General features: G+C 38.5%; 1 protein-coding gene across 1 annotated transcript; it reads left to right on the top strand.

Moving 5' to 3' along the window:
* The first annotated feature begins 15,475 nt into the window (after positions 1-15,475).
* LOC102863828 (60S ribosomal protein L24-like) lies at positions 15,476-15,949 on the top strand. The gene has a single exon (XM_006880439.1). It carries the CDS (start codon positions 15,476-15,478, stop codon positions 15,947-15,949), a length of 474 nt encoding a protein of 157 aa, XP_006880501.1.
* Positions 15,950-16,949: the final 1,000 nt, after the last annotated feature.

Genomic DNA, 16,949 nt, shown 5'->3' with positions numbered 1-16,949 from the left:
TGATTCCACCATTTCAAGCATGATATCCCTTTCTAAGGAATGACCTTTCTTAACATGCCTAAAGTTTGTGAGATGAAGCTTCACCATTGTTACTGATTCACACTATGGCCTGAATGAGGCACACTTTAACCTTAAATTATGGATCCTTAGTGTTTTGGATAGGTCCTTGACAGTAGATTTTCTCAGTGCAATGCATCTTTTGACTTCTTGTTACTGGTACCTAGGGTATGGATTGTGGATCCAGGTATGATGGATTGACAATTTTAATCTTTTCTTCATCTATCATGACATTGTCTATTGGCCCAGTGGTGAGGATTTTTGTCTTCTTGATGCCAAGATATAATTCATATTGAAGACTTTAAGTCTTGGGTCTTCTGCAGCAAGGGTTTCAAGTCCTTCTCGCTTTAGGCAGCAAGGTTGTATCATCTGGATAACAGGTTGTTGAGGAATCTTTCTCTAAACCTGATATGATATTCTTCTTCATTAAGTCAAGCCTTTCAAATTAATTACTCAGCATACTGAAGGACTAATGACAAGTCAAAAGATATTTCTCCAAAGAATAGTCACAGATTAAGGCAATGTTTTGCACCTTATAACCTTCTGTTCTGTAATTAACTTATCGCAATGTGCCAAACACTTCAAATTGATTTTCTACTCACTGCTTATACTTTAGACAGTATTAGATCTTTCACCTATTAAGACCTAAGTTATAGAATAATTTGAAATTGTATCCAATGTCTGTTTCAGAACCTTCTCTTGTTTGAGGACCATTCAGAATTAGCAGTTTTTTGTATCATCCAGTTTATGGATTGGAGTAATACACACAAATAAGAAGTATATTTCCTCCAAAAGAAAAAAAGGCATCTTCTAAGCACTAAAACTCATTTTTGGTTTTAGAAGAGGCAAGAATTTCTTCCTCTCTTAAAGAGAGATATATCAGTATACTCTACATCAATTGGAAAGTAGATGACTCTAAGGTAGAATGGTCTTTTATTTTTGTGAGATTTATTTTACCCCTTCTGAAATGCAAATGTCTTACTCACATATCTAGAGAAGTAACTACTTAATATTCACCAGGTCCAATGCATACACTATCATCAGCGTAACAGACAACTGTGATATATTTTAGAAGACAGAACTATCAAAGTGCTTGAGGAGCAAATTATAACAGGGCTAGAAAGTTGATATAATCCAAAAGGAAAACAGTGAAATTGTGTTTATGGCTCTGCCATAAATTTCAACTGCTTGCAGTAATTTTTGTGTGTGTGTGACAGATATCAATAAAAAAGGGTTTTCTTAATAACTAAATAAGGAGCTCTTGTAGCTTAGTAAAGACTTGTGCTACCATCTCCAAAACACACAGTTTGAATTTATGAGCTGCTAGAGAGGAGCAAGATAGGCAATCTCTTACTATGCGATTTACTGCCTCTGAAAGCACATTGCAGGGTCAGCTGGGAGTTGTTTCTTGCTGGACAGTACAGAACAACGTCAATAATAACTGCCTACAAAGTAGTAGAGACTTGCTGATTTTTTCAAGTATCAAAACCATATTTAGAATTGTGGCTTCAGCTGATGTTATCACATGACCAGTTTTGTGATAACATACCATTTTTCTCTAGAATTGGACTGCATCTGCCAAGTAGGTTAGTTAAATAAGGAAGTAAAGACAATCACTATCCCCACATCTTGGAGATGTAGCCTACCCAAATTACGATGTAAAAGTAATCATCATAGTTCTCACTGGTGGCCCTGAATTCATGGAAGATGGCTAGGCATTCTCTATTCTAGTCTGTTAATACATGTGAGAATATTAGGAATCCAAGGGACTATAAACACAGTGTTTAGAGAAGACCAACTCTAAAATTACTCTCTCCGTGATCTCTACCTCTAGTATTCACACTGTTGTAGAATCTCCTTTTATTGACAAGATGTATAACTTTCATCTATCCAGTTAAAGAGTCAAAATCAATGTTGTTGACTTGGATTCAGCCCATAGTTCACCCTCTAGAGGACTTCTACGCCTGCATGTTGGACGGGAGGAGAGTGTCCATCTTTCTCTCAGGAAGCTGCTCGTGGATTAGTACACTAGAGAAATATTCATCACCTTTAAGTTTATAGCACAACTCTGGACTAAACAGAATCTGACAAACATAATAGAATGCCATTCCTGCAATTATATTAGTTTTATAAGGTTCTGGCTCACTAGCAGGTTCACTCTGGAATCTTGCTCACCTTGTTGGCTTTGAAGAACAAACTACTGTGAGTGTTGACATTTCAAGGAAACAAATTCTGCCAACAATTTAGGTAGTATTCGAAGCAGACTCTTCCCAGCCACATTTCCACATGAGAATCTATCCATAGTCAACATCTTGACTCTCTCTAGCTTTGAAGAGAACCTAGCTAATGCCGCCTCTGTACTTCTGATCCACAGGAACTGAGATAAACTTCTGTGTGGCACTGAGTTTGCCACAATAGAAAACGAATTTAGTGGTACAATTTTGTCTTATCAGGTTCTAAGTCTTTTTATTTATCTTCTAATCTATACAGAATAGAGCACGGGTTCTGTGAGGGTTGAATGCAGGAGTCAAGGACACAGAATATTCTGTCATTGGTGGGCTGACCTGAAAATATTCTTCCATTGAAAACTTGAGCAAAATAACTGAGGGCTTTGTATCAAATTTGAAGACTGGAGCTAAAATGATTCTGCAAAAGGAGTTTGTGTTAATGGTGTTAAAGATGACTAGGAGGCAGAGATGGCAGAGCAAGATCAAGATAAATGACCTTGCTTTCACAGCCAAGGCACCTTTAGAAAATGAGAAAAGGACAGTTTCTATGAACTAGAGGGAGATTTACAGATTAAATCAGACCTGGAATGATGGGGTGTCCAATTTAATGCTTATCAGTTATAAGAATGTAGACACTTGAGATTTCAGGAAACTAACATTAGGAACTTAATATGGCTTTTATTACTGGTAAGTCATACCTTTATATGGGATCTCATATTAGAAAATACGATAAGAATTGTGATTACATGAATTCTTTTCATTTCCCTTAAATCAATGGGAATCTTAACACAATTTTATAAAATGGAAATGGATTTACTCAGTACCATAAAATATACATTAGACCAGAAAAAATTTATTTTTGCTCACTTGTAAGTGCTCAGCAGTAGATGAGAAATGTATAACAAAAATATTTAGCCAGGGAGTTGGGAATTCCTGACCTATATATGGGCACCAGTTTCCACTAGGTGTTTTTATTGCTATTTAGTGCAATTTTTGTTTTTGTTAGGTGTTGCCAAGTTGAATATGACAAATAGTGACTTATGAACAACAGGTCTTAACCATGCCCTATCCTATGTCATCCTTAAAATTTGTGATACCTTCAAATCCACTGCTGCAGTCATTGCATCAACCCACCTAGTTAAGGGTCTTCCACTCCTTTATCATCCCTCCACCTTCCCAAGTGTGATGTCCTTCTTCGAGGAATAGCCTCTACTAGCAACATGCCCAAAGTATGGGAGAAGATATTTCATCATCTTTGCCTCCAAGGACCAATCTTCCTTGAGGCATATTCAGTACCTTTCTCCAACATCAGTCTTCAAATGGACATCATTGCTTTTCAGCACTTTGGAGAGGTCCTTGGCATCAGATTTTCCCAAAGCAACAGGTATTTTCATTTCTTGACTTCCACAATGCATAAATATGGTGTCAAGAACCTCTAGAAAATTCCAAAGAGCAAAGATGTCAGTTTAAAGACTAAGGAAAACCTGATCCAAGTCACAATCAAGTAAATTGTTTCTTATACAATTGAAAGTTAGACAATGAAGAATAAGGAAGACTGAAGAAGACTTGGCACTTCTGAATTGTGATGTTAGTAGAGTATTGATTGAACTGTCAAGAAACCCCCCAATAAATCTGTCTTAGGGGAAGTGCAGCCACGGTACTCCTGGAGGCAAGGATAGTGAATCTTCATCTTGCATACTTTAGGAGTGTTGTTGGAAGTGTCAGTTCTTAGCAAAAGGTAGGCTGGGAAAAGTTGAGGTTCAATGAAAAAAATAAGACCTTCAATGAAATGGATTGAGACAGTGGCTGTAGCAATGAGCTTCAACATGCCAGAGATCCTGAGGATGGTACAGCATAAGACAATGTTTTGATTTGCTGTTCAGAAAATTCCCATGAGGGACAGTCTATTGAAAGGCAGCTAATAGCAATAACAAGAGTTTATGCTAACCACTTGGCTAAAGTGGGGCTGACCAGGTTAAATGATATTGTGTAGTTAACCCTTGAATAACATAATTTAGAACTGAGAGGACTCATTGATATGAGATCCTCCCTCCCCTCCCCCCCCAGCTCCTGTTTATATAGCTTCATGCTGAAGTGCTTTAGTATTCAGGATTGGTCTTTAATGAGCCATTTGTTGTTTGAGAGGAACTGGTGGAAATGGGCTCAACAATTGAACTCATGGCAATATCTAGCCCCAAACCAATGTCAAATAGTCCATTCTGACTCATTGCAACTCTCCATCAGGTTCCTGAGGCTGTAAATCTTTAGAGGAGTTTACTCAACCTTCTACTGCATGACTGATATATTTGAACTGTTGACCTTTCAGCTCGTAGCCTGATATACCGTGCATGAAACCACCAGGTCTCCTTGATGTAACTCTTCTGTTACATATAATCAAATTGGCACCAACTCATTGCTGGCCATCTAGTGGGGTTTTAGAGGCTATAACTTGCATAGGTGGGTATTATCTATCTTTCTACCTCAGAATAGCTGGTTGACTTGAACCACAAGTCTTTGGATTGGCAGTGCAACTTCTTACCCATAAGGCCATCAGAGCTCTCTGATAGGGAAAAAGAAGTATAAGTAGATCCTTCCAGTTGAAACCCATGTAGCTCAAGGGTCAGCTGTAGTGCTTTCTATGAGTTCATCTATTGAGTTAGGCAGTGACAGCCAATGTGAATAGAAGTCTTGAGTTTTCCAAGATTATAGCTGGCACTACAGTGCATGTGAAAATGCCCTTGGCTACAAACGTAGCCAGCAGGTCAGCAGTGTAGATGTCATGGATATTCCCATCTTGCGGCTAGTGTCTGAGGTCTTGTGTGGACATGACAGTCTGAAGGACTGTGTAAGTTCTGGCCTACTCCAGGCAGTCAGAGTCAACCACAGAAGTCTTGCTTGTGCAATGTGGGTCAGAACAGAATAGAACAGAGGGGAAGAAAATTGACAATATTGTTTTGAAAATGTAATCATCCTACAGTTTGACACTGAGAAAATGGGATATACTTGATTTCCCATTGAAAAATGTTAAAATGATGGACAAATATAAGGATTTCCTACCCCTTCCCCATCAATGTGGTTAGGAACAGGAAAGGAGAGTTAACTGTGCAGTCAGTGGAAACCATGACTACATATAGGCAATGAACTAGTATTGAAGGGCTTTTGATGATGTTAGAATCCTAAATGTTGACCAGATGACCAGCTAGAGAGCAGGAGATGAAAGAATTTAGATTACTTTCTGTGAGGTCCCTGCTGAGCCATCAAAATCTGTCAAGAAGTTTGGTACCAAAAAAGGCTCTCCTTGGGACACTCTTGGAATGCACCTCTAGCACTTCACAGGTGTGCTCCCAAATGATATCCATGTATGAAGTTCACTTACTTCCATGGAGGATACAGTTTGTCATTTCAATTTTCATACAAAACTCTGAGTTGTGGCGGTTGGACAAATTTCTATGTAATAGGGACTTACTTACTACTCAGGGGATAATTTAAACTCTCACTGACATCACAGAAGTATTGAGTGCTTTTCTATAACAAAGGAAAGCTTTGTCACTTGATCATGCAATTAAATCCAAGACATTAGGCATTTGAACAAACACAGTGCAGTCGATCTCTAAGTGGGTAATGTGATACTCACTTCCCCCTCCCCCCAAGTTTTGTGAAATAATATTTTTTAATTAAATTTTATTAGTTTTAATGAACATTTACAGAGATTTGGGGTTTTCATTCATTCATTGTTGCAACGCTTTCTCCACCCTCCTCCCCAGTCCGTTCCTCCCTCCCCCCATGTCTGTTTTAATTGTCCAATTGCCACAGTGCCCGCCAAAGCCAGTTCTGATCAATCTCCCTTGTCAGTGTGTCCCTTGCCATTCCCTATCTCTCCTCCCTGAGAGAGACTTCACCCTGATTCATAAGGAAAAGGGGACGGCGCATTCTCTTAGCTACTTCCTGCTGAAAAGGGACGCTGTGGGTTTCAGGGTGAAGGTCTTCTCTCACTATTCTCAAGGGGCCCTTTGGCAGTAGGAAACACACAGACTATTATGGAGATCGACCCTGGACTTTAGATGCACTCCCATCAACCGTGCCCAGCCGTACATGCTCATATCCTTGAAGATGTATCATGGAAGTGCTGCAGCCTTCAAACTGCAAAGCAGTAAGATGTTCTTCCTTTATCTTGAGTTTCAGCCCATTTTTCCTTTGCATCTCAGCGATTTCCTCTGGGGTGGCTAGTACAGGTGATGATTCTGCTACAGGTGGTGATTTACCAGAATTGCTGAGTCAACCCGAGGGCAGGTCAGTAGTGATGCAGCTCCCGCAGTCCTGCCGGCTGTAGTGCATCTTTTTATGACTAAGCATAGTAGAGTTCCTCCAGCAATCAATCGGGTGATGAGACTATCCACGTTCAGCTCCCCGTCTGCCATCTTGTCGGCACTCCCGTCTGCCTTCCCTCCGCAGTGGAGGAAAAGCAAAAAGTGAAACTAAGGCCGGGGTGTGGTGTCCGCGTGGCGCCGGGCGCCGGGGTGTCCACCGTGAAACAATATTTTTATTAAAAAGTTGTATTAACCTATCACTTAGCTTCAATAATTATCAATTTACACCCAGTCTTGGTCTATTTAAAATATAACTTACTTACGTTGCTACCTAACTGTTATGAAAAACTTCCCAGAGATTAATTATATTTGTTGATAAATATGAAACATGCTTAAAATGGTACATGTATTTTTTAAAATTTTTTGGTATGTGTATTTTAAGTTTCATAAACAAACCACTGAAATTTCTAGGATGTGAAAATGATGCAAAATTTCAAAAATGCCACATTTTGTTTGATAATATGAAATATAATCTTCCTCCTTTCTAAACTTTTGTGTAAATTAATAACATTCAATAGATATTAAGGAAACTCTGTGGCAGCTACAACATATAGTGAGTTGAACTGTGAATCCAAAGACTGCATGTCTCTGGTGGCTTGAATTCACTAGTGGATCCTTGAGATAAAGATGTGGAATCTCCTCTCATGGTGGTTGATAGTCTTAGGAATCCAATGGAGAGTCACTGTGAGTAGAAATCACTGTATGGCAGTGAATTTGGTTTTGGAGTAAATGTGAAAAAGAACTTAGTAAGTATAAACCTGTATCTGCAAGATACCACATTCTATGCCTTAGTTTTGGCACAGGATGTTTCTGGTTGGTTTTACATGTACTCGTGATCTATTTTGCTTCCTTCCTTTCTATTTCTGTCTTTCCATTTCTCTCTTTTTCTTGCTTTGTTTTTCCAAACCAAACATTTAATTTTTATTCTGAATTATTTTTCTTTTCCCCACCTCTCCTTTCCATACTCCTAGGCATTCTTCCTAAGGAAGAAATTCTTCATTAAGGAATTCTCACACCCAAGCAATTCTCTGGATCATATAAAAGAAGTAGATTTTTGACTAGAAGTATGGAATTAATTCAAACTACAAGAAGAAAAGTACTGCTGCTAGGAATCTTCTCCCACATAAGCTTTCGTGCATTTACTAGTAAGTCATGCAATGCCATGGTGCTCTGTGCCTGCACACCCCGTACTCTCCACTCCCACTACTAGGAAGTAGTACAGGGAAGTAGTAGTCCATTCTCTAGGACATTAAGAAGGTGCCCTCTTGGTCATCCCTCCTGGAAACTTTCACTTCTCTGTTCAGCTTCAGGGCAGCACTTGGAATAAATTTCAAGTACCTTTCAATTTCTCATGAATTTTTCTATCAAAGAAAAATTATCATTATAGTAAAACCATCTTGCATATAATATTTCCTGCTCATTTGCTGGTTTTGGTAGTTGGATGGTTTTCTTTTTAACATTTACTTTTCTTATCCCTTTGAAGCTATTATTTTTTCAAATGACTTTGTTGAGTATTTTGTCCAAGTGATTTGAGGGACATTTTTCTTCAGATATTAGTTCTAAGGAGAACTTTCTCTATTTGGAGAAGAACATCCTGCTTGGAAAAGTGGGGGATCAACTTAAGAGAAAGAGCCTAAGAAAGATGGAATAATAGAATGAATGTTGTTGGTGTTCAGTGTTGTCAAGTTGAGTACAACCAATAGTGACCCTATGAAAAGCAGATCTCATCCTTGTCCTATCCTGTGACATTCCACATGTCCTAATACACTGGAGCCCATTGTGGCAGTCAGTGTGTCAATCTGGCTGGTTAAGGTTCTTCCTCTCCTTCACTGACACTCCACCTTTCCAAGCATGATGTCCCTCTCCAAAGAACAACCCTTCTTACTAACATGCCCAAAGTATGTGAGGAGAAGCCTCATCATCTGTCCCTCCAACGAGCACTCTGCCTGCACATTTGTTTGTTCTTTTGGCAGTCCTTGGGATGTTCAGTACTTCTCCTCAATGTCACAGCCCAAAGACATCAATTATTATTAGTATTTTTTTTGTTACATAAACCATTTCTTTTTTAAAAGTAGTTTTAGTTTAGAAAGCTTTGAGAAGATAGTCTGCTTACAAACATGTTGTTCTTAAGGAAAGACACACTTTGATTTCCCAATAGTTAAGTTACAAACAGACTTTTGGAGCACAAGCCATGAATATAGAATAACTTTTAATATTATAACTATGAATATAAAGAAATAAAGTGTTATATGCCATGTAAAAACAGTATGGCAAGCTATTTGCCAGTTTGTTAATATCCTATAATTAGACAAGTAGAGTTATATTTGGAATTTGATATTATTTCCTCAGTCACATTAAATACTATATTAAATGTTATGTATATCAGAACTTTTTTCCCAAATTTGTTGTACTTCTGCAATCTTAGCAATGAATGAAACTTGACAAATCTCCTGGCTAAGGTAGAGGCACTAACTTAATGTTTCTCTAGAATATTTTAGATTTGATTTTTTCATAGACTAGTAAACTGTAATTTCTTCCAACTCAGTGTATAGATATTATAATTCCTGTCATAGGCTTCTGGGCCTGGCAGCACCCCAAAAAACACCCATTCAATACCCCTTGCTCCATAATACTGAATCAAGAACTTGACAAGATGAGAGTTTGCAATTTCCTTCTGAAGCATATTTCAGTGTTCAATAAGCCATAAGGTTCTCAGAAATCTTTTCCAATATTCATCTTAAAATAATCACTAGCACATGGATTTTGTGTTTTAGTCTTAAATAACTAAAATTAATTGCCTTTCCAGGGAAACAGATATCCAAAGAGGATCTAAAGATACATTCTATGTGTGAAATAAACTGGAAGTATTAAATTTCTGGGCCTGTGTGAGTGGTTTTCAATAAAGTGCCCCAATGTCACAAAGTGCTCAAGCTGCAGTCAGCTGGGACATTGCCAGCAACGATCTTGGTGCAGGACCCTTGGACTCTCCTGAGTTGGATTGCCAATGGAACTGCAACAGACAGCACAGGATGAAAAATGACACGGAACCAGACAGCTCACAGTCATGCTGTCAGAATGATGGGCTACACACACGGAAAGGGGTTGTCAGTAAATACGTTGATTCTGAGCAGTAGAGGGCAGGCTGGGAGCTCTTACTGCTTCTTGTACCACCAGAGCCCTAGTGGGCTGTATCCACAGAAGCTCTCATACCAGATGTACCCATCCACAAATAACTCTGCCATTTTTAGATAATTTAATTTCCTTCATTTGTCCTTCAAATGCTAGTTAATCTGATGTTTGCCCTAGATTCTTCTGATAATTTCTGATATGAGGTAGTCACCTATTTAAAAGAACAGGCACAACCTGCAGTGATAGTATCATAAGGTACTTAAGAGAAGGAAGTCTTTTTTAGTCCCATTTCCAACCTTTGAGGAGCTGTGGTGACTTAGTGGTAAGGAATTATGCATCCAATGAAAAAGTACACTGTTTGAATACTCCAGCTGCTTCATGGGGGAAAAAATGGACAATCTCTTCTCATGTGATTTAATGCCTTTGCAAACTCACTAGAAGGTCAACTATAGTTTGATTCTGACTGAATGATACAAAACTGCTACAACAATTCCAAAAACGCAAGTGTGTCAGACAGGATGAGAATGGCACAGGATAGGACCAGGGTTAGATCTGTTATTCAATAGGGTCACTATGAGCTGTACTCAACTCTATGGCACCTAAAAACCACAATTCTAAAAAGTCCTTCCTCCAAAAAAATAAAATAGTAGCAAAAATGAGAACAATATGAGGACAGCAAGTAGAAGGACCTCCCAGACATGCAGTAGACTTGTGAGTAGTAAGAAGCTTTATTTTTTAAAGTTTCTGAGAATTAAAAAAAATAATTAAAATTTTATTATTTTTTGTGTGTATCGTCAAATCAGATCTGACTGGTACAGGAGGAGACTGACCCTCCTTCTCCAGCACAGCACCTGGTAGATTTGATTCGCATACCTCTGGGATTGCAGTGTCACTAGCTTCTTGCCACTAGGCCACCAGAGCTCCCTTAGTTTCTGAGAATTTTTTAAGTTGTCTCTTTTGTAGCTTGGTGGTAAAGAGTTGTCCTGGGAATTGAAATACAACCCAAAGGCATGTGGTTGAATTCATGAGAAAGTTGCACTAAGGGACCCCTGGTGGCCTAGTGGCAAAAAGCTGCATTGCAATACCAGAGGTGCATGGTTTGAATCCACCAGATGATCTGCTGGAGAAGGAGGGGCAATGTCCTCCTCCTGTACCAGTCAGATCTGATTTGATGGTACACACAAAAAAAAGAATAAAAATTTTTTAAAAAAAGAAAATTGCACTATCTCCTCTCAAGAGATTCACTACTTCTGAAAACTCAACCGAGGATCGTGTATGAGTCATTTCCAACTTGATGTTATAATACCTACCTCTCTGCTTTTTAGTTTAACACTGTCATAAGAATTTTTTTGTTGTTATTCTGGAGGAAGGATAATTAACAATCTGAATTATGCAGGTGACACGACATTGTTTGCTGGAAGTAAGGAGGACTTGAAACGCTTGTTGCAGAAGATCAAAGCACTCCCTGCTCAGGCTCAGAACCACACAGGCCCCAGACCTCTGTGTTAACCAAAGGCCTTTGCTGCTTTGGGTGGGCCAGCATTCCCTGTATTTTCCATGGAGAACGGCTGAGAAAATTTCACTTAGGAGGGGATACAGTTTGAATCTACCAGTTTTTTCACAGAAGAAAGATGGACAGTATCTTCCCATGCAATTAACTGCCTCTGAAATCCTATGGGAAGGTCAGTTATAAGTAGGTTCCAATTCAATGGTACCCAACCACAAAGGAAAAAAAAAATACATAGCCTTATCAATAGTACTTTTATTTTTTTCCTATGCATGTGGAAGTTGGACAAGAAATAAGGATGACAGAAGAATTGATGTCTTTGGATTGCGGTGTTAGAGAAGAGTTCTGAATATCCCACTGACTTTCAAAAAAACAGGTCTGTGTTGTTTGAAGTGCAACTAAGGTGCCTTTTAAAGGCAAAGATGATGAAACTTTATCTCACATACTCTGGGCTTGTTGTCAGGATGGGCCAGTCCTTGAACAAAGATACCATGCTAAGAAAAGATAGAGAACCAGAGAAAGAGAGGAAGACCTTCAACAAGACGATTTGACACAGTAACAGTAGAGGATCATGAGGATGGTGTAAAATAGGGCAAAGCAAAGCAAAGGTCTGTTATTCGTAGTTGACTCTACGCCACATAACAACAACAATGCACGGTAAAATAGATGAAATGATGACAATTGTATTTATATAACATCAGAGAAGGATATAGCATTCACTGTACTTAAGTCAGCTTATGCCCACAGTGGACAGTGTCCCTGACCTTTTCTATGGGCCAGTGGCCTGAATTTTAGTGAGTATGTCACCGGGGCAAGGTCCCATTCCTGGAGTAGCTTGGCAAACCATTGTGCACTCTGGGTCAACTGCTCTTGGCCTGCACTTTCTAGAGGTCCCTTCATGATCCTGCCTTCCCCTGAAGTATTCCACGAATATTTAGTTTTCCTCGTTCTTTGTCTTGAACAAGAGCCCAACAGTTGTATCTTAAGTGGCTGCTTGCAAGCTTTTAAATTCCAGCTATTACTCATCAAAGTATGATGTAGAACATTGTCTTTGTGGATTATAGATAGCATTCCACCCTGAGACAAGGATCCTAACCAGCAACTCATTCTCTCAAGACATTTGATTTTGAGTAAGAAATTTACATTAGTCTTTGTCTCTTGTTGACTTCAATTATAGATCAATATACTTACAACATATACAAATAGACATACTAAAAATATTGTCTGCCAAACCTATTTCAGGAAGTGCCATATGAACAAGAGCTAATGGTCATATGTTTCAGCTAACAAATGCAGCTCAGGATGTGCTCGCCAATCAATACTAAGAAATCTGAAGGACAGCTACTTGGCTGACTGATTGGAAGAGTCACTTGAAAGTTTCCATTCCCAAGAAAGGTGATTCAACAGATTGTAGAAATTATTCAACAGTATCATGACAATCACACACAAGCAAAATATTGCTGAAGATCATCCGAAATCTACTAGAATAGTACATTGGCAGAGAACTGCCAGAATTTCAAGAGGTCTTGGCACCAAGGATATCATTGCTAATGTCAGGTGGATCCTGGTTGAAAGCAGAATATACCACAAGAATATATCTATTTGTGATTTCTTGGCTATGCGAAGGAGTTTGACTGTGGGATCATAATAAACTATGGCTTACATTGAGAAGAATGAGAATCCCAGAACACTTATTTGTACTCATGCAAAATCTATGCCTAGAGAGAGAAATTATTTTCTAAATAGAGCAAGTGAAGACTGAATGACCTGAATTTGGGAAAAGTGTTAGGATTATATCCTCTCTCCATACCTATTTTGTCTGCATGCTGAGCAAATCATAGGAGTAGCTGAAGAAGAATATGTCATCAGTTCTGGAGGAAGATTCCTTAACAACCTGCATTACTTGGATGAAGCAATTTTGTTTTCTGAGGGTGAGGAGGATTTGATGTGCTTGCTGAAGAAGATTAAAGACTAGAGCCATCAATATGGATTGCATCTCAACATCAAGAAGATAAAAACTCTTAAACTGAACGGATAAGCACCATCATGATAGATGGAAAAAAGACTGAAATTGTCAACAATTTCATCTTACCTGGTGCCAGTAGCTGAGGAATCAGAAGACATGTTGGAAAAGTCCACTGTCAGGTTCCTCTTCAATTTACTGAGGAGCAATGATATCAGTTTGGAGACTGAAATGGTGTCTGATTCAGGCTAGTTTCTTTCCATCATTTGCCATACTCCCGAGAGGTGGACAATAACTGTGGATGAAAGAAAAGAATTGAGCCCTTTGAGTTGTGGTGTTGCAGAAGAGTGAATATGCCATTTGCTGCTAAACTCCAAACAATCTTGGAAAGAGGGTACATAGAGTGTTTCTTGGAGGCAAGGACAGCAAAGCTTTGTCTCACATACTTTGGGAATGTAGCTAGGAAAATTTATTCCTTGGAAAAGGACATCATGCTTGGATAAGTGGAGGGCCAGTGAAAGAGAGAAACACCCTCAATGAGATGAACTGACACAGTGACACAGCAATGGGCTCAAGTGTGTCAGAGATGGTACAAGATAGGAGGGGTTTCAGTTCTGCTGTCCATAGAGTCACTATGAGCTGTGCTCAACAAGACAGAACCTAACAACAACAAAATGGCCCAGAAGGAGATTGCTCATATTTTTTTTAAATTTATTTTATTTTTTTGTGTGTATGTACCGTCAAATCGGATCTGACTGGTACAGGAGGAGATTTCCCCTCCTTCTCCAGCAGAGCATCTGGTGAGTTCAAACTGTGCATCTCTGGGATTGCAATACAACTTCTTGCCACTAGACCACCAGAGATCTCCCAAGATTGCTCATCTTTATCCTATAGGGCATCTATTGGATTCAATCACCTGCCTTTAGGTTAACAATAGAAATCACTACCGGTTAGGTAATCAGAGCTCCCCTATAATCAATCCTCCAGGAGGTACTCCAAAATACATTATAATTCTACTCAATATACAGAAAACATATCCACATAGACATTAGAATATTAGATGATGTTACCTTAATTTAAAGGTAAAATTTTTCCACTTTCTAACAAGATTTCCCCTCATGTCTTTTAGTCCCTGAGCTAATAAGATATTTAATTTGAATTAGAAAACATAAGTAGTATACGCTCTTATGGCCTAGTTCATAGGGAATGAATTATACTGCTAACCCAAAACCATGCATCTCTGGCAGTTTGAATCTACCAGCAGATCTGTGGATGGAAATGGCCTGTGTGATTTACAACCTTAGAAACCTGATGGAGGGTAAACTATGAGCCAGTTGTCACTTGACAGCAATGATTTTTTTAAAAAATAAAGTAAGCTAAATTTAAAAAGCACACATGTAATACATTTTGCTAATGGTTTTTATGTTCCCCAGAGAAGCAGCTTGTTTACTTAAGGTTTAAAGGTAAATCTGGGAAGGAATGAAAATTTTTCATACTGTTTGTTCTATAATTACATCTAAGCTTAAAGTGTTAAACGTATTTTACCTCATGACCTTGTGTAGTTATTCCTTGTGCATGGTTTAAATTGCATGGTTTTAATCCCAATCCTTACATGATGAATAGAAAATGCTCATTAAATCTTTTGATCTCTGGAACACAGGTAGAAAAACTAAAAATAAATTGTCAGGCAACTGTGACTAAAACTAAGAACCATCATTAATCTTTAATTTGGAGAAGAACACAATGTAGGTTAGGATTATGGATTGAGATGTCTCAACTCTGATAATAAATATTTCAGTAGGATGTATTATATTCAAAATTATGATGTGTGCATGGATAAGTATAGAAGTACATAGAAAGGGGAAAGGTAAAAAGTTGAAGGTATTAATGATTAATGGGATATGTTAACTCTATCAGAACTCTTAGGAGAAGACAAGGGAATTAAGGCAAAAAGGGAAAGGAGTTTAAATAATTGTGGACTCAATAGATCCTTGGTGCAGGGATCCAGGCAGCTCTGATAGAATGCAACAGATGCATTCGTAAAAACCATTATGCAGGAAGATGTGGATTATTGGAAAAACATTTTTGTGTCTCTCAAACATATTGTCATTGACATATATGAAAATGAGAGAAATTACATTAAATTGTAGCATAATTTTACACATGTCAAAAATCCTTACAACTCTCTTTTCGCCATTTTCCCAGTGTCGCTGAAGCTGCAGCCATGAAGGTTGAGCTGTGCAGTTTCAGTGGGTACAAGATCTACCCCGGGCACGGGAGGCGCTACGCCAGGATCGACGGAAAGGTGTTCCAGTTTCTTAATGCAAAATGCGAGTCGGCTTTCCTTTCCAAAAGGAATCCACGGCAGATCAGTTGGACTGTCCTTTACAGAAGGAAGCACAAAAAGGGCCAGTCGGAAGAAATTCAAAAGAAAAGAACCCGCCGAGCAGTCAAATTCCAAAGGGCCATCACTGGTGCATCTCTTGCTGATATAATGGCCAAGAGGAATCAAAAACCTGAAGTTAGAAAGGCTCAACGAGAACAGGCTATCAGGGCTGCCAAGGAAGCAAAAAAGGCTAAACAAGCATCTAAAAAGACTGCAATGGCTGCTACTAAGGCTCCCACAAAAGCAGCGCCTAAACAAAAAATTGCGAAGCCTGTGAAAGTTTCAGCTCCCCGAGTTGGTGGAAAACGCTAAGGAGGCACATAAGGCTTAAATAAAGATGGAGTTGTAACTCTAAAAAAAAAAAAATCCTTACAACTGAACCAATAGACAATAACATGATAGCTGGAGATAAGATTGAAGCTGTCAATTATTTAATTTTACTTAGGTCCACAAAAAGAATACTATCTACTTTTAAAATTTATATTAAGAATGAGTGCAAACTTTTGTGAGAAAGATCTATGATTTTTTGCAAAACCAGTAAGGATGGTTATAGTACAGTGAAAGGAAGGACAAAAGTTAAAGTGACAAAGCCTAAACTTTTTATTAAAGCAATCAGATTTTTACTTTTCATTTAACCAAATGAAAATAAATGTGCTAATCTTTCAGACTGCAGAAGAAGGATGGGCAATCTCCTTCTGAAACCTAGTGGAGGGTCAGCTATGGTTTAGTTCTGACTCAATGGTATACAACAACAACAACAACAACAACAACAACAATCTCTCAGAAAACTTTGAAATTTCTACTACAACATGTGAAGTCACTCAGCTCTTTAAAAAATTGTCATTTGTCTACACAACTTTCTCCTTTGAACTTAGAGACACAGATAACTCAATTAATCATATTTGAAAGGACTTAAACAAGGAATAGATAGTAAACTTTTTCTTACAATTTACCTATTTCAGAGTGCCATTAAATTTCTGAAATTACTGAAGTAGTGCCATGAAAAATACAAAACAAAGCCCATTTAAAAAATGACCATATGATTTCTACTTTGATTCTAGATGTGGAAGTAGAAGGTCGTACCCTGGGAGACACATAGGGGATTTGTTGAGTTATCTTCTACAGACATGGAGCAGGGGTTTATTCTTGCTGGGTCACAGATATGAAATGCATATCTAAGATAACTCACAAATATCCAGCAGAGCTTAGCGGCCATGGGAAAAAAGGGTTAGGAACACAAAGCCCCACAAAAGGCTTGTGGAGTCCAAGACTAGACCAAGAATCTTTAGATTTTCTTCCTTTTCTCCATGTC

The sequence above is a fragment of the Elephantulus edwardii genome, unplaced genomic scaffold (assembly GCF_000299155.1).
Source record: "Elephantulus edwardii isolate Elephantulus edwardi_28Jun2011 unplaced genomic scaffold, EleEdw1.0 scaffold00008, whole genome shotgun sequence".
Classification (NCBI taxonomy): Eukaryota; Metazoa; Chordata; class Mammalia; order Macroscelidea; family Macroscelididae; genus Elephantulus; species Elephantulus edwardii.
The sequence above is the reverse complement of the archived record's forward strand: the minus strand, read 5'-3'. Positions and strand labels throughout refer to the sequence as shown.

Coding starts and splice junctions, on each gene's coding strand:
- LOC102863828 (XM_006880439.1), top strand. CDS start 15,476: ATGAAGGTTGAGCTGTGCAGTTTCAGTGGGTACAAGATCTACCCCGGG.